Here is a 23,070-nt window from a genome sequence, read left to right on the forward strand (position 1 = left end):
CGACTGAAGCATCTTTAGCTACTCAAACCTGCGTGAGATCAGTTAAATCCAGCATCATCAGCAGCTCTGCTGTGAGCCAATGTCTCGCTCCATCACATCCCAAAGGCTCCTCCCTCGGTCGGTAGCTCCAGGAGACCAGCAGGAGTGAGCTCCATGCTGCAAATCCTTACGTTGGTTGCACTTTCATTAGTTTCAGACAAAAGGCCTTTTCAGCCAAACCCAAAGGAACCAAATGAACTTCTGCAGCTGCTGAGTCTCCTATTGAAAGCTCATCAACGTTCCTGAGGTGATAGAAGGAAGAGCCAACTGGAGAATGCAGCCTAGCCAAGAACTTGGATGTGGGAACGCCGTCAGACCTGGCTGAACTGTTCCAGCAGCGAGTCGGTGTGTCCACCCCCAGAAGCAGTGCCAGTCCCCCACATGGCTGATCTGGGTTCAGCTCTTCTGTGTGATGAGACTCACCAGTTAAGCCGACTCGGGGGTCAGACGCAGCATCACCAACCGGTGTCTCCATCCGTATCTGTCGTCACATCAAGGTGCCAAGTCAGGAGGACCTCAGGTCCACGGTCGGGAGGACACTCGCCTGCGTTAGAAGGTGCTTGGATGATGTCGCCCCAGTGCAATAAAGGGTCCTTGAATGTGTTTAATGTCCACTAACATTTAGCGAGCTTGGACAAGTTCAGCTCCTACAAAGACCACAGGAAAAGGCTGAGTTCAGAACTCTGAAGACTAGCATCACCCAGTGGGCGTGGCTTTGCCAAATAAACAAACAAAGTGCTGCTGTCTACATCTACCAGTGTTTCCCTCTACTCGCTATACAGGAAGTAGTGCTACATATTTGGGTAAGGTCAGGTCCAGCCCTGCCCTGCAGAGCGTGTTCCTCTGACATCACAGACTCTCAGGTCAACGGTGCTTTCTCTGTTCTACTCGCTGAACATGATTGGGGGGGGGGTCCAGGAATCTTTGGTCGGATCTTCTCTTAAGGTGGCACTTTCATGTTGGTGTGTTGGAGTTAAAGTCCAGGAGATGGCAGCAGGACACACACACCTAGGCCTAGGCTCCTCCCACTTCCTGATGCTAAGACTTCCTCTGTGTCATATGCCCCCCCCCCACCCCACTGACAACTACAACCATCTACAAAACAGTGCAACGTCTATTCATAGGCACAATGGGATACAAATACAGCACGCTGAGGGAGGGACCACTGTGTTTTACACACACACACACACACACACACACACACACACACACACACACACACACACACACACACACACACACACACACACACACACACACACACACTGAGTAGAGACATCAGCAGCAGCTCTGGCCGGGTGTTTGTGCAGCAGGGTGGTAAGGTGCTTGTATTTAAGCTCCTCCTCCTGACATCTGGAGGAGCCGTAGCTCGGTAGGGCCAGGAGGGTGGTGCTGGGTGGGTCGGGGTGTGTGTGGAGGAAGCTGGGTGTGAGCAGAGTTAGCCTGCTGCCTGGTCGTCGCCCGGCAGCAACTCTTTGCGCTGGCTCTGGCTGCTAGCGCTGGCAGCCAGAATCCTCTGCACAAAGTCTTTGGTCCGTCCAGCGACTAGCGGTCCTGATTGGGTCAGAGAGGGACATGTGATTAAAGAAAATATTTTTAACTTTAAAATAAAAAAAATATTAAATAAATAAATAACAGGACAGCACAAGGGTTAAACAGTCTCAGCCCTGAAGGCCAGGGAATAGAAATATCTTCAAACGTACTTTAAAAGTGGGAAGGGAGGGGGCAAGTCGGACCGTCAGGGGGAGTTAGTTCCAAAGTTTAGGCGCACAAACTGAAAAAGCCCGTTCGCCACGGGCCATATAGCGGGCAGGAGGGACAAGCAGAAGGTGCTGGTCAGAGGACCTCAGGGTTCACGCCGGAACATAGAGACTCAAAAGATGTGCCAAATAAGAGGGGGCCATTTCATGAATAGATTTGTAAACCAACAGGAGAATTTTGAACTTAATCCGAAACTGAACTGTTTGCCAAAACAGGTGATATGCTGCCGTCGGTCTATGCCCGTAAGAAACCTTACGGCAGCATTCTGAACCAGTTGGAGGCGTACCACTGAAGAGGAGGGAAAACCATATAAGAGAGAGTTGGCATAGTCCAGACGTGACTTTACAAAAGCATGAACAACTGACTGAAGATCTTTTTTGATCAGAACAGATTTTAGTTTGGCCAGCCGGCGAAGATGAAAGAAACACGACCTGACTACCTGATTTATCTGTGCATCCATTTTAAAAAATAAAGCATCCAGAGTGACCCCCAAATTTGTAATTTTCGGCTTTACCAAAACTGACAATGACGGGGGCAGAGATGGCTCCACAGCCGAGGGGGAGCAGGGTGCAAAGAGAATAGTCTCCAGTTTGGAGCTGTTAAGATAGAGAAAATTAGCCGAGAGACAGGACCTGACTTCACTCAGGCAGTCAGTCAGGGTTGCACAGGGTCAGCAGATTTTAGGGCCACATAAAGCTGACAATCGTCAGCGTAGAGATGAAAATTTACCCGGAATTTTCTAAAAATGGCCGCCAAAGGTAAAATATACAGATAAAAAAAAGCGGACCTAAAACGGACCCCTGGGGAACCCCACAAAAAGAGGTGCCACTCTAGAGGCACAATTCCCCAGGGCAACATTAAAACATCTGCCATTGAAATAGGAGCGGAACCACTCTAAAGCGGTTCCACGAATGCCAATTAACTGCTCCAATCGCTGTAATAGGATTGCGTGGTCAACAGTGTCAAAAGCGGCAGATAAGTCTAAAAGCACCAACAACACATGAGAACCAGAATCAGAGGCAAGCAAAATAGCGTTAAAAACATGAATAAGAGCAGTCTCAGTGCTGCGGTGAGGGCGAAAACCAGACATAAAAATATCTAAAACATTGTTGGATTTAAGATAATTCAAAATCTGGATAAAAACCATCTTCTCCAACAATTTGGAGAGGAAAGAGCTTAGATATAGGACGGTAATTGTTCAAATCGTAAGAGTCCAAGCCTTGCTTTTTTAGAATAGGCTGGACCACCGCATGCTTAAACTCCTGGGGAACAATCCCCGTCCTAAGCCATTGTAATATACAACAACTCTGTGACAACTTGATTATTATTATTATTATTATTCTGAGCTACTACAGCAATCAGTTTCCCTCTGGGATTAATAAAGTATTTTTGAATTGAAAAGAAAAAGGAGAGTATGATTCCAGAGCCGTTCCCTTTCAGTCGATTTAGTCTGTACAACTGATTGTATGGGATACCACGCCCCCGCGTGACCTTAGACACCTTTAATCACGCCTTTAGGCCATGTGACGTGACGTAGGGGGCAGGGGCCCCCAACTTATGTTCCAGTTCTAACGCTCTTCACCTCACTGAGAACACCTTCCACTTAGCCTCTGCTAGCTAGCTGCTGCTAGTTGGAACTTTTCGCTAGAGTGTTTTTCTCTGACGACGCTAGCTTAACTGTTTGTGTCGAATTATCCTTCATCCCTCTCTGCTGCTGTGCTGCCGAGAAACTAGACATGGATTGGCCCACTCCTCCTCCGGCTCAGAAAGCCTCCAGGCTCGCAGGTTTTTTCTTCCATCAGAGCCGACTGCGGTCAAGAACCAGCTGCCCATGTTTACGAATTTTATGACGGAGCTAAAGTCCACCTGGAACAAGCCGCTGTCCACACGCGCTACCGTGCTAGGTTCCGCCCAGTATGTGGACCTCGAGGGCGTCGAGAAGGCAGGATTGGTTGGTCTCTCCTCGATGGAACAGTCTCTGGCAGTGTACCTGGCACATCACACAACCTGGGTGCAAGTGGCTCCTCAGCCTAAGCAATGCAGGCTCTCAGCATCCCAGCTAGAAAAACTCTTATCAGGCTCAGGTGACCACCGCTCTGAGTTCAGCTGCCATGCTACAGACATACCAAGCCATGTGCCTGTCAGAAGTGGGCAACCATGTGCCAACTGATAGCCCCCTGACAGATTCGAGTAATGGCAGGCTACATTCTCCGCACATCCCGTTGTGCATCGCTCTGACAGAGAAGGGGAATGGCGTCGACGGTGGTAGCTCTAAGACATCTGTGGCTAACCCTCTCAGACGTCCCAGACAGGGACAGGGCCGTGCATTTGGACGAACCAGTGTCTACTGTGTCTATCTTTTCCCACAAGGTTTACATGGCAGCTATTTCTGCTTGTCACGTTGGCATTGATGGGATGACGCCGGGGGCACACCCCCAGGCTGTTCGTTTCCTGAAGGGGGTCTGCAGACTGAGACCTAAGTTCAAACCAAGTGTTCCTACCTGGGACCTAGCTGTTGTGCTGGAAGCTCTCCGTGGTAAACCTTTTGAACAACTTGAGTGGACTGATATGACGGTTTTATCATAATAGACGGCTCTGCTTCTTGCATTGGCGTCCGTTAAATGTGTTGGGGACCTGCACGCCCTTTCAGTGCACCCTTTGTGTGTGTTTGCTGCTGATGGTTCTAAGGTCACGTTACGGCCTCATGCTTCTCACCTCCCACCTGGTTACAGCTCCATGATCATCAAGTTGGCTTGTTTTTGCCCCCCTCCGTTTACGTGCACTGGGTGTCTACGTTAACCATACTCAGAAGATGCGGTCAGCTGTTTGTGTGTTCACCAATGCAGCCAGAGGTAAAGCTCATCCCAGACAGAGACTCTTCCTCTGGGTGGTGGAGGCCATTATGCAAGGGTCTCAGTTTACCTCATGGAGCGAGAGCTCATTCTACTAGAGGTGTGGCAGCATCCTGGGCCCTTTTCAGAGGGGTTCCGGTGAGCGACATGTGTGCAGCTATACCCGGTTTTACTGTCTGGAAGTGACTGCCCTTTCAATGGCTTACACTAAAGCATCGCCGTTCAGGCTCAGTTTTCTATGGCTGCTCTGCGGGGCGTGGGTATTTGTCGCATACAAAACGTGTTGTACCGAGTGAACCGACTGAAAGGGAATGAGTTATGCATAAAGCTACTGTTCCCTGAAGGAGAGGAACGAGGTACAACACCTTCGTTGCCCCGCTGCTCAGCTGGGCTCGGTGAAGAGCGGTTATCGAACTGCAGCACGGATATTCCTAAGCAGGTGGACCATGCCCTCTACGTCATACATGATGTGGCCTAAAGGCGGGACTGAAGGTGTCTTCAGTCAGACCACGCGGAGGCATGATATGCCATACTGTGTGTTGTACCTCACTCCTCTCCTTCAGGGAACAGTAGTTATATGCATAACTCAACGTTTCTTACCACTGGAGTCTTTGAGAATGTCCTCAAGGCGCTGAGTCATCCCTCGCTGGTCAGAGTCCTCGTCCTCCTCGCTGCTCTCTACTCGCCGCCGTATCACCTCCTTTATCTGCAGCAGAGCCCCCAACAGGTTCTCTACCAACACAAAAGGCAGGACAATAACAACCATGTGGTTAGAAGTGTCCACGCAAAGAGAATTTATGACCATCCATTCATGTGTGTCTAACTGATCCAAGCCAGACTCATTAGTAAAACAATCCACCCTAAAATGTTTCTAACCCAGAAAATGGTCCAGATCCACATGTCTAATGGGCCATTCCCATCTGTACCGGGTCGGCCCGGGCCGGGTAGCGTAGGTTGTTTACATATCTGGGTGGCCTGGTATTTTTCCGGGCCAACCAAGGCTCATTCTCAGCCCTCTTCTGGAGGGGGTCTGCTTCAGGCCGACCAGGGCCAACACACCCACTGCTGACAGCAAATTCACACCTTCCATTAGAGCAAGCCTCTGATTGGTGGGTAGAATCAGCCCACATGGGCTTAAGGCAAGGATGTGTGGAATCAACCGGGCCAGGCTGGGGCCGACTGGGGCTACCCGGCCCGGGCCGACCCGGTACAGATGGGAATGGCCCATAAGGTCCCTGCTGGATCATCTAGACCAGTGCTTCCTAACCTGGGGGGTTCCGACCCCCACAAGGGGGCGCCAAAGCCTCCCAGTGAGTCACCAGGACCTCTCCACCCAAAGGGGTTAAAACTTTATTATATTTGTTTATTTAATCTGTACTAAATTCCTTTATTTGAGCCTAAATAACATTTCTAGGCATTTAATTCATGTTTGTGTAACAACACTAAATATTTACAGTTTTGTAATATGTATTGAGTTATTTAAAAAAAATTAAGATCACTATTGACAGTGACGCTACTAGCATAACAGTACCATTGCAGGATGGTACTGTTATGTACTCCAATGGAGCTAGCTTGCAAGCTAATCCAAAGAGGCTAGAAAAAATGGCCAAAGCGTGAAAGAGAAGACAATCTGGTTTGTCTCAGAAAGAAAAAAGGACTTTTCAGGACAACTACCTGGACTTTGGATTTATTGAGTCAATGGACAAAGTCAAAACTGAGAGTGTAATTTGTGGCGAGCGACTAGCTAATGAGAGTACGAAACCCAGCAAACTGAAGCGACACCAGACAACCAAACAGCCAGATACGGGAGGTAAACCCAGGGATTTGTGCCTTCGGTACAAAGCAACTGTGCTGACAAACATCAGGGGAAGTTTGGCCAGAGCTGGAAGTGACCAAAGCAAGCACCCATTTCATCGTTTGAGTGCTCTCACCTCATAAGCAAAAAAAGCCTGATAATATAGCAGAGTCACTTATTAAACCGGCAAGCATTAAAGTGTTAGAAATAATGTGTGGATCTCAGGTTGCCAGTCAATTCAAGCCTGCTGCTGTCTAACAACATGGTGGATGAAACCACCGCTGTAGGAGAGGAGGCGGTACTGATCATGAATGTGCAAATGAACTGAAACAAGACATTCTGATGCGTGTCAATCCAACAACAACCCGAGAGGAGAAGATATTTTTGTTGTCGACACATTTCACATAACACCACTCCTATAATAATTTAGTGGCACGCTGCGCAGATGGAGCTGCTTCTATGATGGGAAGAAAAAGGCTGGAGGTTCACTGCTGACACAGACAAGCCCTGGCCAGAGACTGTTGTGATTAAAGCTCAAACAAACAAATCTTTGCACAGGTGTGTGTGGACGAGGCGCACCAGACGCTCCTCCTCCAGACCGAGGTGCGCTGGTTGTCACGGGGGGGGGGGGGGGGGGGCAAAGTGCTGGAGCGTTTCATGGAACTTCAAAACTCGATAAGAGATTTTTTTGACCCTCTACAACCAGAAACTACTGGAAGAAATAACAGCTGATCACACCTGGTGGACCTATTCAGTCTCTACGATGAAACAAACTAACACATGCAGGGCGCACAGACCAGACAGGGTGAGCAAGGAAGCAGTGGATGCGTAAAGCGGACCGCAGAAGAACAAACTGATGAAGAGGGATCTACAGCCCTTTCTCTTTCAGTAAACAAGCAGATGTCTGATGCTTTGCTCCACCAGCTTCAGCCACCGCATGGAGCACGTTGCAAAAGACGCATGGGTGATGGACCCGTTCCTCGCAAATTAGGAGGATGTGGAATATCTCCAGGCTGAAGACGAGCTCGTGGACATCCAGTCAAATTCTCTCTATGATGAAGATGATACATGCAGTTTTGGTTTGTGTTATTTCTTATGGAGACGTGGCAGCAAGATGGAAATGTTGTCCACGTAAGTGAAATATGTCCACCGAATTCTCTGTGTTTACCACACCACCATCTCTTTAAGGACAAACGCGTCTGTAATCTGGTGAAAAATGTCTCTTTTACAACTTCTGAATGTCAGGTCATCAAAGCAGGGTTACAAAATGTGTTTCACTGTGTTTTAATCTACCGACCTCCCGCTCCAGCTGGCCCTTTCTCTCTGCATCAGTAGATTTTCTATCATCAGTGATGAAACTGGAAAAAGTTTTAATCCTCGGTGACTTTAACTTACACATTAATGATCCTAATTGTAGCACAGCAGTGGAGTTCATGTCTATTACAGAGCCTTTAACTTAGAGCAGCACGTTTCAGGCCACACACACTAAATGGGACACACTCTAGATCTGGTTTTCTCTATGAGACTAAACATCAATCATTTACATGTTGAAGAGGTTCATGTGCGTGACCACAGCTGCATTTTCTTTAATGTCCTATCTAACGTTGAATCTGTCCCTCACACCCTGAAATCAAAGAGACGTATCATTAATCAGTCAGCAATGGATGGATTTTCTAGATTATTTACAGCAGCTCAGTTCAGAGTGATGATCCAAGCTTGTTCATCCAGTCATTGGATAAACAACGCTGCAGCATCTTAGATAAAGTAGCTCCTGTTAAGCAGTCTACTTTATCTAGCAAGAGGAAAAGTCCTTGGATTAATAAAAACATTTACAGTCTCAGAAGGACCCGCCGCAGAGCCGATGGAAGTCAACTAGATTAGAAAGTCACGGGCTGCACCTTAAAGAACTGATAGCATCTCTGAATGAGACGGTGAAAACTTCCAGGGCCGCTTACTCCACTCAGCTGATTGCTGTAAACAAAAATAACTGTAAAGTCCTGTTTGACGTCATAAACCAGATTGTTTCTCCTCACGTCCCTCTTACGCCGGTTTACTCAAGGTCTGACTGTAACAACTTTCTAGCTTTCTTTGAGGATAAAATCAGAAATATCACCCCCATCTACTTCCTACCCCCCCATCCAACCCCCTCCCTCCCAACCATGGTCTGTCTTTACTCCTGCAGATTTCCAGGACATTTGCCTCATTCAGAAACACATGAAACCAACCTCAAGCCCTGCTGGTTTCATTCCTGCTACCTTGTTCATCAGGATGTTTGACCAAACTGGCCCATGCTTTGTAGATTTGATTAATTTATCCCTATAATCTGGCTCTGGACCATCTGTGTTCAAACATGTAGTTATTGAACCCATCCTTAAAGAAACAAGTTTGGACTCATCTCAGCCTAAAAACTACAGACCCATTTCTAAATGAGCCTTTATCTCTAAAACGTCAGAAAAGGTTGTGGCGGATCAGCTGATGACTTCTCTGGAACTACACAACAGTTCTGATTAAATCCAGTCTGGTTTTGGTAAAAAGCGTTCAGCAGAAACAGCTTAGCTTAAAGTTTCCAGTGATGTCATGATGGCTGCAGACAACGGGGAGTTCACAGTGTTAGTGTTGTTAGATCTTTCTGCAGCTTCTGACTCTGTTGATCACAACACCTTAATGAACTGACTTGGTGACTCGGTGGTGATCTCTGGAACTGGTCTAGACTGGTTTAGATCGTCCCTTTCTAACAGAAGTTACGGTGTCTGTAGAAACCAAATCATGTCAGATTCTACCCATCTGTTCTGTGGGGTACCCCAAGGCTCTGTTTTGGGTCCACTGTTTCTACTGTACATACACCCTCGTGGACAGATACTTGATTCTTTTCATAATGTCTCTTATCACCTATATGCAGATGATATTCAGCTGTACTGCTCCTTTAAGGATTCTGAGTTCTATAAACTGTCTGAATTACTAGAGTGTCTATCAGCGATCACCAGCTGGCTAGAAGATAACCTCCTTCAGGTAAACTCTGAAAAGACTGAATGTCTGATCATTGCTCCTGAGAACATGGTTCCCCTGATTAGTCTAAAACTTGGTCATTTATCCTCTGCTGCCAAGTCAAATTTGAGGAATTTGGGTGTTTTTGACCAATCAGTGTCTCTTGAATGCCACTTAAAAACATTGGTCCAAAACTGTTTTTATCACTTAAGAAATATCTCCAAACTACGAAGGTTGGTGTCAAACCATGAACCTGAAATGGTTCTCCATGCCTTTATCTCCTCCCGTCTAGATTACTGTAACACACTCTTCACATGTTCTAACAAAAAAGTCCTTGACCGCCTTCAGTTGGTCCAGAACTCTGCAGCGAGGCTCCTAACTGGAGCAAACAGAAGAGCACACATCACTCCTGTTCTGACGTCTCTACACTGGTTACCCGTTAACTCTAGAGTTCATTTAGAGTCCTGACTAGAACTTTCAGGGCTCTACATGGTCAAGCTCCTCCCTACATTACTGAACTGTTAAAGTCTAAAGGTTGGTTTATGCTTGACGCGTCCGTGGGGTCCACACGGCCAAATTTCATCCTTTCAGCAACCAGGTCCCTCGACATGGCCTCCGCATGGCCCAAAGTTTCCGCACCGCACACCCAGAAAATGTTTTAACCATGCAGATGATCCTAGGTGAAAAAAACATGGACTGGCAAGCGCTCGTAGTGACGGGGGTTCATGAGTACAGACATCTTTATGATTCAGTCCATAAAGATCACTGTGATAAAGATATTGTTAATAATTGCTGTCACAGTCTAAAAAAAACAAGGACACAGTGAAAAAATATTGTAAACAACAGCGATTTCTACTTCTACTATGGTGTAACGTTGTATGCATGCCGCCCCCTACAGTCTGACGGAATATTGGCTCACAGCGGAGACAAGCCACAGAGGGCAGGGAGGAACCACAAACGCTGCAAATTCTGATGCGAGTTTCATTTCCGCGCGGATGAAAAGTGCATCCGAACTTGCAGCGTTTATGTGTTATGCGTCAAGCATAAACCAAGCTTTACGCTCCAACCCGAGCCCTCAGGTCCACCCACCAGAACCTTCTAGAAGATCCAAAGACCAGAAATAAAAGTCGAGGTGAACGCTCCTTCCAGACTGTTGCACCCCGACTCTGGAATGATCTTCCTTCATCCGTACACAGCGCTGACAGTCTGGACACCTTTAAACTGAAGCTGAAGACCCTTTTATTTAAAGCTGCTTTGACCTAAACCTTTTATTTTCTTATTTTTAACTCAAATCTGTATCATCTTTCATTTGTTTTATGATATTTTATAATTGTATTACTTCATCTAATTAAAATCTATTTCTATTCTGTCCGTGACGAATGCTATGTAAATAAAATTTACTTACACACACACACGCACACGCACACACACACACACACACACACACACACTTAGGGCTAGGGAACACAGAGCTGGAAGGACAGTCTGAACCCACAAATGCAGATTAAAAATGAAGATGAAGAGGAGGGAGAGGATGGGAGGCACAGGGACACAATGTCCAGCTTTTTGTCTCCTGCCAGGAGGACAAAATAAAACTGTGGGAGTCAAAACTTAAAGCTTCTGTAATTAAATGCTGGACAAGGCACAGGAATTCCTGGAATGTTAGGACAAGAAAAGCTGAACCGAGCAGTAGCTGGGGAGGAGGAGGAGTCGTCTGGGCAGAGAGGAGGTGTTGGTTATCAGGAAAGGGATGAAATCTCCTCCCTGTGCGTTTACATGCTGAATGGACCCGCTACCACCACCTGCACCCACGTGGCTCCTGGAGGAGATGCTTGGTCTCACGTCTAGAAGAGAAGTTCTAATCTGCCGGTGTAGCTGGAGCATCACAGAGGGTGGGGCAGTACGTAAGCATTATCCATGCCGTTGTAAAGGTCAGATATAGCACTTTCCAGAGTCCTGGAACCCCCCAAGGTGCTTTACAACACAACCAGTCATTCATCCATTCACACACTGGTGGTGATGAGCTACGTGGTAGCCACAGCTGCCCTGGGGCGCCCTGACAGGAGCTACCAGTCCCTCTGACCACCACCAGCAGGTACAGTGTCTTGCCCGAGGACACGACGGCTACGGCAGACGGGGCTCGAACCTGCAACCCTCCGGTTACGGGCAGGCATTTAACTCATCGGCCACAGTCGGTCCCAAAAATGATGGTGGGTGAAATATTTGTGCAGGTGATGCGGGGACATTCTGTGGGCCTGACACACTGCACGGAGCAATCCACCAATCACAATCCCTCTGACTTGTCGTTGTTTTCTTTGACTGTTTGATGCACGAATCTCCAGCACATGTGACCCCGCTCCTCATTAACAATACTCCTGTACAAACGACACTGGACCAAGGTGCTGCCTGTCCCGAGCTCGTTCCATCATCAGGGACTCTTCACACCCTCACCATAGTCTGTTCTCACTGCTAGCCTCTGGGAAAGCGTTCTGCAGCAATCGTTGGACCAGTCGGTTCCTTAATAGATCAGAGTGGTGGATTCCACACGATCACCACAGATTTAGATGTCTAACTTTTCTAATAAGGTACCATTTTTTACTAGGGATGCACCGAAACTGAAAACCGATGAAGAAACCATCGCATTAGAAGGACTGTAAAATAACCCTTTAAGCACCAAAAACACTGCGTTTAACGAGCCACAGCTGCAAATATAATCCCTCATGAAGTTCTAGCTTTACACCAGAAGATGGTGGAGACGTGGACCTTCAGTCTGAGCAACACTTCTGGGTGTTTTTTCCCCCGTGTCCTGTCTGGCTGTGAAGCAAACAGAATTGATGTCAGAACGCTGACAAGCCTTACAGATCTGGCCCCAAAGATGTGTAGGAGATGGAGGGAGCTCCAAAGTCGACACTACCACTGGACCACTGCAATGCATCATAAATGTGTTGAAGGGGCAGTGCTTCTAAACTATTAGCCAATAGCTGATGATTTTGCCTCACCTGAGGGGGTAACCCTCATCCTATTGGATAAGGTGAAATGTCAATAAAAGATTTGAAGCGAATACGAGGATTGTAAGAGAGACGATGCGACATTGAGCTTAGCTCCAAGAGTTTTTTGTAGGTCCAGTGAAACCATGGCTTGGGGCTGGCACTTTTAAGGGTGCTAGGGGGCACTATTTCAAAAAATTGGCCACGCCTACCAACTTTTGATGTCAACTTTTATTGTGGATCATACTAGGATCTCTCACTGGAATTTTCGTGGCGATAGCGTTAGAATTGACTAAATGAGAGGCAATCGTAAAGCCACGGCGTTACGCCTGACTCCACTGCGCCACCACAGCCGCGCAGTTATTCGAAAGCTCCCGTAAAGTCAGGCCAAACAACCCCAACTTGTCTTCAGTTACCTGCTACAAGTTTGTGGTGATTATATGAAATGGCGAATTTTGGGAAATTTCACAGTAAACCTTGACCTTTTTAGTCATGAGGGGGGGGGGCGGGGCTTGTGTGATATCATCAATCGACCGTTCATTTTTTATTGGGGGGCGATGAGGAATGTCCACAGAATTTTTTTTACTGTAATTCTTTCATTTATGAAATTATAGCCATTTTAATTTTTTGGGCGAGTGCTCGAACTTCGAGGCCTGGCCCCGCCCCTTCAGTATTTACGATAAGTCTATTTTATTTCCTCATTTTAATCGTCCATCTCTTCTGATCGATCGCACACTATTTTTGAGGCGATCATGCGAAAAATGATTAAACTGTTCAACCAAATACAGACCCTACAAAACTACCAAAACGGGGTCAAAATTGCTACTTTAATCCAAAATGGCCGACTTCCTGTTTTATATTGACCATGGGTGCAAGAGGCTTTTCTGTGCATATTGTTGAGTTCTACAAGTGTACCAAATGTTATCACTCTACTATAAAAAAAAGGTCACAGTGGATGGGTATTTTTAATTTTCCAGGGGGCGCTGTCGAAACACTTTATCAACTTTCACATCGACTTTGAAGATTGTAAATTTCACGCACTTTCTATATTGGTGAGTTTTTGGATATGCTAAGACCCCAAAAAGCCATTCAAAGTCACAGAAGAACAAAAATGTATAAATAATAATAATAATAATAATAATAATAAAAGGAGCAGTAACAATAGGCCTTCGCAGCTTTGCTGCTCGGGCCTAATTAAAGCTGCAAGCAGCGTCGCTTGGCCCTCGCAGCTCCGCGCCGCTCCGGCCTGGCCGGCAGTCCGGGGCACCCGGGCACATCCGTAGAACATAAACGTCGAGCCCGGCGACCCCAGATACCGCAAACGGTGTCCTCGTCCGCACCTCACCCTGACTCAGCATCCCCTCTGAGCCAGGCCCCCACAATGCCGCTCTGAAATTGAGTCAAACCCGGAAGTGAAATAAATTGCAGTTCCACCCTCATCCACTAGGGGCTGGTGTCAGAAGCGAGCAAATCCTCATTGACTCCCATGTTAAAAATACCAATTTCACAGCAGAAATAAACATGTTTACAGCCTGGTACCAGAACATGTTTTAGGTTTAAATGATCTAGTTTACACTCATGACAACTCTGAGGGGGGTGAATGTTTTTCTCACTCTTCTGTTTAAGTGTATTAAAAGCCTAAAATTCTGTATAATTAATGAGCATCAGACCCACGTGACCACAGAGCTAGCTCCGGGGAAAGGCCTCAGTAGAGCCTCGGTCTGGCCTGGAAACTGCTCCGGGATTTTGAGTCTCTGTGTTTGGACAAAGTTGGGCAGACGCGCTTGTTTACGTTTGCCGCTGCACCTGCGCAGTGTGAGGGAGGGGGGGGGGGAGGGGGATGCGATGCCGGGTAGGAGCGACAGACAGCTGGTGTGATCGGCTCGGAAAAGAGCTGATCAGAATCAGTCCTTGTCAGACACGTGACCTGCATGTCAACCACACCCCCTCAGCGCCATTTTAGGCGTGTGACTCGCGTTGCTTCGGGAAGCTGTAGCTGAGGTTGAAGCAGAAGAAGAGTAAAAAGGATGGATAAAGGAACAACAAACACATCCCTTACAGGAATAAACGTCTGCAGAAGGATAGAGATCGGTGTCTTCACAAACTGTCGACAGTGGACATGGTAGATGCCTACGACCTCAAAGGAAACAAACGGAGCTCAGACGATTCAGTACTGCTGAGTAATCACCTGAGTAAGAGTAGCGCTACTTCAACATGTTTATAATCAAGTAAAAGTAAAGAGTAGCCGTCCAGAAACATGACGGTACAACACAGGTTTTATTCTGCATGGGCCTTAACTGAACCAGGTATGAATATAAGCTACAAGCAGGTACGGAAACCTCACCTACACCAGAGGTCAGCCGCACGTTTGTTCTCATTTTGACCGACAGATTCATGATCGTTTCCTCCGTCTTTTTCTTTTCTCGCATCCTAATAAAAACTCACTATTTATTTGTCATTAATATTCAGTGTAAACCAGCTGGGCAGCAACATATGAATGTTACACGTACGCGATTTCACGTTGTACCTGCTGTGTTCTGGTTCTGCTGCTGGGCCGTGTCGGGGTAACTCCAGTCTGTCAGGATGACCAACAGCCGTCAAAATAAACGGTCAAAACCAGAAAATACCTGCTTAACGCCACCCCTGCTGCTCCTTCCTGTGGAGGTAGCACGGCCCTTCACACAGCAGGAGTGGACCGTTTTCTGCAACGCGCTACAGCAGCCCATATGCAGAGGTGGAAAGAGTAAAATTTCCTACTTAAGTATGAGTACCAATACTTTATTAATTTTAAAAGTTAGTTACATTTTTGTCCGCCTGAAGATACATCAGTGCTAAATCACAACTCCAGTTCACAACACGCTCGTGTGAGAGCACACACACACACACACACACACCATGGTTTAGACGCGGCGCTCATGCAATATTTTTTATTTATTAAGCTTATATTTAATTCTGACTCAGTAACGGATATGATTTAAAATGTAGCGAATGACATTTCTTTTTAAAAAACATTCCCAAGTAAATGTAAAAGTACAGCTTTTAAAAACTACTCAAAAAGTATAACTACACAAAAAAGCTACGTAATTACAATAACGTGAGTAAATGTAATTAGTTACTTTCCACCTCTGCCCATTCGTCACCTGACAAGGACCGATTTGCAGATGAGGTTTTTTTAACGGAACTCGGCAGCCTGGGAATCAAAACTAGGAATCGAAATAAAGAAATTTGAACAATTACGGGAAAAACAGCGTAAAGCCCTAATTTATACGTCTCCATCACCTCCACGAGGGAGAGACAACTACCCCCGACTGCCTCCCAGAGATTGGGGCGGGGCTAAATGTGGGCGGGATCAAACATTTATAGGTGGGCGGAGACAGCTATTTGACTCCTGCTCCTCTCTCAATGGAACCGGGAAACCGTGTGTGTGCGATGCTGTAGCCGGGACAGACGGAAGTAGCTGCCAAAATGGAGGTAAGCCAGGATTTTTCTTTCTGTTTTAACAATGTCGAGGACTAATGTTGGGGCGAACGTTTTATAAACTAAATTTTTTTCCATTATGAGTTTTATATGATACATATAGCCTATTTTACACATGCGGGGCGACTTACTTTTGAGGAGAAATGTTTACAGGGTTCCCGCGGAGTCTTACAAGCATCGAATTTATGAATTTGAAAGTAATACCTTTAGAGGACTGGAGAAACCCTTCAATTTTGGCATCTGGGTCTTAAAATTTGTGTTGGATGTAAGTTTTCTGTGCTGCATTTTTCTTCTGAAGTTCATCTAAATATTCCAAACAAGTGAAGAGAAGCATTAGTATTAATAAAGGCTATTTTTAGACATTTATTTCAATTTTGTGTCTTTACTGTTTGCACTGTTGCTTTTATACAATAGAAATACTGCAGTGGGTGCAATGGCAGCGCTGTTGATGACAGCGATGTCCTGACCAATCACAAGCTTGCGTTCTCCGTCTTGTTGGACGGATGTTTAGAAGAGGCCTGGACTCCGTCCATCCTTGCGTGGGATCTCCAGCAGGCATGCAAGGACGGACATTGGCGTTGCGTGTCTCCGTACCGACGCAGAAGTATAAACTAGGCTTCAGTCCCGGTTCCCATCAATGAGCGACGCCCAACCCTAATCCTTGTGGATGTCAAATGGTGAGTTGACATTATTTTGAATTTGTGATTTTTATAGAAGTGTTTACTGTGTCTACAGTCATGGTTGGACTTGATTAACATATATTATTACTCACAAAAACCCCAGCTTTCAAACCAGGTACAACGTGTATTTCGTTGGCTCGAACAGGTGCTGCAAAACGGCGACTTTACGTGGAAGTCTAAAATGTCCCTTCTGCTGGACTCATTCATAGGCATGAAATATACATCGCTCGTAAAAACAGTCGACCAAGGGGTCAAACTATCACAGATGATTGATAAGTTCATCCAATCGACCAACCTCAGGAGACCATGTCTTTGCCCGTTTGGAGGATTTCTGTTATAAATGGTGACTAGCTCATCACTTGTAAACGCCGGATTCCTGAATTTTATAATGTTCCACACCGAGGCAAAGGGCTGGTCTCTCTGACCTTTCCTGTCGTTCTCCTCTAGAACCGTAACGGGTCTAAAAGCCTAAATGTTGCAGGACAGCGCTGCGCTTTGCAGTTACGCCATATCTACACAACAGCACTGACCGTACTCCTGGTTCAGCCCCCACAGCTTGATCTTGTTGGCTTCATGCTGGGCCTTCTTCTTCAGACGACAGGCCCTGGAAAACAGAGATGGGCGTTCATTAGAAGTAGTGGCGGCTCGTCCATAGGGGGCGCTAGGGCGCCGCCCCACCAGTCTCACAGGAAGAAGAGTCACAAAATATAAAAAATCATGAAAATTAACTAAACGATCGATACATCAGTATAATCTGCATGTAAGTGTAGAGTAAAAATGCTTTCTCACACTTTTACCACGACCAAATCGTCTTGTGATGTATTTGCTGTTACTTTCAGGCGCAGCACTCGTCACCATGTTTACGCCATAACTGGTGAACGCGCCCCCTCCAGTACAAAGACTAGGAGAGCCTCTGGGCGCGGAGGTTTGTGATGGAAACCGGGCAAAGTCTCAGCTCATCGGGATGTTCAACAGGAAATTCACAATTGGATGTTGTTTCTTCGTTGTAGAGCAGCTGAGTACACCCCGTGGAGTTTTTTATGATGGACAACCAGAAAACGGTGGAATGTCGCGTCTGAGATGTGTAAACACTCCCCAGCAGGTAAAAACAGCCCAGAACAGTCAGGAATCAGCTCAGTGTGATGCTGGGACCTTGGATTGTTTTTACTATAACACAATTATTATGACCATACACCAGCACAGGTAAGACTGAATTTATGCTTTTGACCTTGTTTTGCTTTTCTTTTAGCTGCTTATTGCCTCTGGGTGGTGGTGAGGTAGAAAATGTGGATGCTATCGTTTAGACGAGCCTCTTCCCGTAAAGTACGTGTGCAGTTTGCATAGATTGGTGAATATGAAGCATGCTTTTGGAACAACACTGTTGCTGGAAGTGCTCATGCACCTGGTATCAAGGGTCCAAGTTGTGTGACGCATAAGAATAGTAGGTTGGCGTCCCCTAGTGGTGAAATGTGGTCAGCATATCTTGCAAAACCAAAAAAGAATTCCCCGGCCACCACTCATTAGAAGAGCTAATGCTAACCCTGCGTGTTAATGCTAGCACTAGCATGTTAACACTAGCACTAGCATGTTAATGCTAGCACTAGCATGTTAACACTAGCACTAGCATGTTAATGCTAGCACTAGCATGTTAACACTAGCACTAGCATGTTAATGCTAGCACTAGCATGTTAACACTAGCACTAGCATGTTAATGCTAGCACTAGCATGTTAACACTAGCACTAGCATGTTAATGCTAGCACTAGCATGTTAACACTAGCACTAGCATGTTAACACTAGCACTAGCATGTTAATGCTAGCACTAGCATGTTAATGCTAGCACTAGCATGTTAACGCTAGCACTAGCATGCTAATGCTAGCACTTCTTTTCAACACATCATGGAGGAACAATGCGCCCACGGTGTGTAGTTCAGAGTCTGTCCTCTCTCCTCTACCGTGTGTGATTATGGCAGCAAATCCCATATCTGTCTTCCAGAAGCATAACAATTACAGCTTAACCAGAAGTAATACTTTCAAAATAAAAGTCTGTACTTCAAAATAATACTAAGTTAAACTGATATCAACCTTAAAAATCAGATATCAAACAGACTGTCACCAAATATAACTTGAAGAATCCTTATTCATGTCTCTAACAAATTATTAACAGTATTAAGGCCACTAATTCATGTGGGTTCAGTATGTTTGCCGTTCAGTTTAGCATTAGCTTGTTTTTAGAGCTGCTCGGATGTTGTTCAGCAAGCAAATGCTACCCATGCTGTAAATACAGCACGCTGATTAAAACTAAACGTGTTAGGAAAAGGGCTTCCACGTCTGTCGTGTTGCCTCGGCTCGTCAGTCGCTGAAGCAGATCTGTGATTAATGTGGAGCTCGAGGCAACGATTGGCGGGTTCAAAGCCTTCGCTGGCTGCTGCATCAAATGACGTGGCTGTGACTACTTCTCCTGACAAGTATTGTCAATCTACAAAAATAAGTATCATAAATGGCGTACAACACCACATGCTAGTCATACTTTTAAACTTCCTGATAACAGTTTTTCTTTACAAAAACACGGTGGGCCACCCGTGGGCTTGTCCACCGCTGGGCTTAAGTGTTCTGGGGGAACCCTGAGGTGGGACAAGAGTTGGTGAATTAATGAACATTTTCTGTAAGTAACTAATGCGAAATCGACAGAGGTGTGAAGCTCTATGAGATGAGGCCGACTGGATCACAGTGACTTTAAACACTTTGGCTCTAGCCGTTAGCTCATCAACCCCAAAGGAGGAAAACTCTACTTCTCTGGACAGAGGCTGTTTAACACAGGAAGTAGTTGGGAGGTAGAGCAGGTTGTCCAGGAATCCGAAGGTTGCAGGTTCAATCCCAGCTACCAGAGAATGCTGCTGTGTCCTTGAGCAAGACACTTAACCCACTTTGCCTGCTGGTGGGAGGGACTGGTGGCGCCTGTGCCCTTCAGCCTCATCTCTGTCAGAGCTCCCCAAGGCAGCTGTGGCTACACCGTAGCTCATTACCACCAGCGTGTGAATGGGTGATTGTGTTGTGAAGGGCCTTGGGGGGCTGTAGAACCCTCAGAAGGTGCTACACACATACAGGTCACTCACCACTCTACAAAAGGCTTCCACGTTTTTCTTAGACAACAGGATGTGACTCGCACACTGACTCCAGACCGGAGACTTGACCTCGGTGTAACATCGACCCAAACTCACCAAGCTTTTAGTTTTCCGTTAAGGTTCCTTCATCGGCGATACTTCAGGGACACAACATGCTAATGAAACACCTGAAAAATCCCCAGAGACTTATTTTATTGTTGTTAAGAACGAAGGGCTAAGGGACCGCTGTTAAACTGACCGATAGAAAGGAGTTGGTGGGTAAACGAAGGCCTTTAGGTGACCCACTCGGTTCAGTCAGAACAACCCAACGAGTGGCTCTTCCTCCGTGCTGCCTCAGGCGTGCCCACTCCGCTACGACTGGGATGGAGACATAAAAGGAAAGCGTGCGTCCTCTGTTCTCATCAGATCGTGTGTGCTTGTGTCGTGTGGATGATCCGAGATTCCCCTTCCCTTTTCAGGAAGCCTCTCCCTCCCTTGCAGCAAGGACGAACTTTACATGACCTTCTGTCCCTCCACATCAGCTCATTTCCGCCCTTCATGTGGCTTCCCTCCAGTTCTTCACCTCTTTTGTATCTGGGTTAGCACGTTAATAAAGTGCTAATCAACTCCAGAATAAAGTCGCGACCTTCCTTTTTAAATCATGCGTGATCCTGAGGGACCGGTTTGAAAAGACTCCAGGAGAAGAGCATCAGACCTCTCTTCAAAGGTCTCCAACAGCAACGTTGCTCTTCTGAGAGAGATCTAATCATCTCATAAAATAATTCACGGCACATCTTTTCTACATCCTCCTTGAAACACTCAGGAGGAAACACTGCTGCCTTACAACTATGAAAACCAATTCAGACAAAGCTAAAGATGACAAGTCAGATCTCTAGATCTCCACTCACACCTGAAACTCAACCCAGAGGCACTCGGTCTCAGAGGACAGAGATCTCGGTACCTGGAAGCCAGCTTGTTCTTCTCCTTGCGAGAGCGAGCGCGGGCCACGACAGGCATGTCGTTGACTGAACCCATGCCCTTGATGGCAGCGTTGAGCTTCTGCAGCTGCTCCCCGATGTTGTGGAGCTTCTGAGGATTGGGCGTCAGGTCGCTGGCGTCTGTTTTGCGGGCTTTGCGACGCCCTTTCTTACCTGAACGTAGAACAAAAGAAAAAGTTATTACCTGACTGTGGAAACATCTGGACCTTGCTCTGGAGGAGTTGGCCTGCTGCTCATCATTCACAAGTACGGTGGGACGCAGGCCTCGTTAATGTTCACGACTGTCCCGTATAAATGGTTGGTTGTTACGACAAAACATTTCAGGTTAGGGATGGGTACCTTTGACATTTGAATCGATACCGGTACTTAACGGTACCAATTTTAGATACTTTTGAGTGTTTAATATTTTAATTCTCTTTTATAATTAAATATATATTTTTCTCAATATATAACCATATTTGATAAATATCACATAAATAACACACAACTGTTTGTATTTTAACATCGTCCTTGTAGTTTTATAAGCTGATAATTAAACTGAAGCAAACATCTTTACTGTGAACTAAATTTACTGTGTATCTTCATTCCTTTTGCCGTCTTTTTTCATTTGAGTTTTCCTACTGGGAAGTTAGAATTTCCGAGGAGAAAGCGAACGCACCATTAGCTGATAACAATGGTGGCAATGGAAGCTAACATATCAAGCTAACGTTATCTTAAACAGTTTATTTAGCTGCCGGAGCAGATTAAAACGATGATGCCTCACACTTAGATCGTTGTCGCTGGTTTCATCTTCACCCAATCACCCGTCGCATTTAGTAAAGTGAAGCCAAACTTTAGAGCGCGTTCATGTTCTTCTAGTCGGAAATTCGGAGTTCCGAGGAGAAGGTGAACGCACCATTAGCAAAACGGAAGCTAACATATCAAGCTAACGTTATCTTAAACATTTTATTTACCTACCGGAGCAGATTAAAACGATGATGCCTCACACTTAGATCGTTGTCGCTGGTTTCATCATCACCCAATCACCCATCACATTTAGTGAAGTGGACCCAAGCGTTAGCGTGCGTTCTTTCTACCATGCTGCTCTGTTTACAACTCGCTCGCCGCGACAGACAACATAACGCTCTTGCGCATGCGCAGCTGTCTAGCCATGAAGGACGGGTACCAAAATGAGGCACCGTTTCAAATGACGTGAATCGGTGCTCAGTCGGTACTATGGAATTCGGTCGGTACCTTAAAAAGTACCGAATTCGGCACCCATCGCTATTTCAGTTAAATATATCGTGTAGGAGACACGTGGAGATGTTTGAGAAGTGAAACAAAGTTTATAGGGTTTACAGAAAGTGTTCAGTAATTGTTTAAACACAGTAGGCAGGTGGATAAATGTGGGCACCACAAGAAGAAAGGAGCTCAATGTTTAGTAGATCCTCCTTTAGCAGTAACAACAGCCTCTAAACCAGCGCCCCTCTAAAAAGTTCACCACGTACCCCGTAACGCGAATGAGCTGAGAGGCTGTCCGTTTACTAAAGGCACACTTTTGCTTGCTTTTAGCACACCCTACTATCTGTTGTTAATTCTCTGTGGTCAACCTGAAAATGAACCCCGTCTCCTCGCTTAGAGCATCCCCTAGTGGTGGGAGGTGTAATGTAATGGGGGGCTCAGAGAAGATGCTGAGTCAGCGTGAGGTGCGGACGAGGAGAAGGTTTGCGGTTTCTGGTGTCAGGGTGGTCAACGTTTATGCTCCGTGGAGCGGTGCGGAGCTGCGAGGGCCGAACGACGCTGCTTGTAGCTTTAATTTACAATTTATTATTATTTAATGTACACATTACTGGGGCCCAGTGAAACATATTTAAATTTTTATTTATATTGTGCATTGTTGTGTCAGCACTAAATAACGATTTTCATGTTTTTGTAACAGATTTATTGTAAAGCTTTGATTTTAGTGAAGTTAGTAGACATAAATGCTGTGGTTGGAATTAGTGACAAACGTTTCTTTCAGTGTGTCGGCCTTGATCTCCTCATTCTTGGTTTTAGGTTTCAGGCCAAGATTTCTCATTTTGGTGCGTTCCTACTCAGAAGAGTGCTCCTGGTGCACCAGTGGTTAACATGCATCGGTCTGAGAACAGTAGTGGTCACAGACGCGTGAGAAAAACACGCCAACCCCTGCTTCACACTGGAAGCATCAGCGGCGCGGACCGAACTGCTTCAGTTTAGAATCATTTATTTGGGTTGTACTAGTGCTGCGTACCGCTGCTGGGACAACAACCAACATAGACCTTGCAAGTCCAGCGAGGAGCACAGCAACGACGCTGTTCTGCAGCCAAGTCTGTCCCGGTGTGTACTGGAACGCAGCACGAGTCAGGGGTAAACCACTCTGCTGCCGCTCCGCTCCGC

General features: G+C 46.2%; 1 protein-coding gene across 2 annotated transcripts in view; it reads right to left on the reverse strand.

Annotated features, from left to right (window-relative positions):
- Positions 1-1,220: 1,220 nt before the first annotated feature.
- The window catches only part of LOC139070694 (CREB3 regulatory factor-like), a 37,954-nt gene continuing 16,104 nt past the window's right edge, over positions 1,221-23,070 (reverse strand). For both annotated transcript variants that reach the window (XM_070553406.1, XM_070553407.1), the window contains exons 7-10: positions 20,640-20,829; positions 17,107-17,180; positions 5,253-5,384; positions 1,221-1,593 (exon numbers count right to left, since the gene is read on the reverse strand). In XM_070553406.1, the coding sequence (XP_070409507.1) occupies positions 1,478-1,593; positions 5,253-5,384; positions 17,107-17,180; positions 20,640-20,829 (512 nt within the window). In that variant the 3' untranslated portion in view covers positions 1,221-1,477. The remainder of the gene's footprint in view (positions 1,594-5,252; positions 5,385-17,106; positions 17,181-20,639; positions 20,830-23,070) is intronic.

Source organism: Nothobranchius furzeri, chromosome 7 (genome assembly GCF_043380555.1).
Source record: "Nothobranchius furzeri strain GRZ-AD chromosome 7, NfurGRZ-RIMD1, whole genome shotgun sequence".
NCBI classification, from domain to species: Eukaryota; Metazoa; Chordata; class Actinopteri; order Cyprinodontiformes; family Nothobranchiidae; genus Nothobranchius; species Nothobranchius furzeri.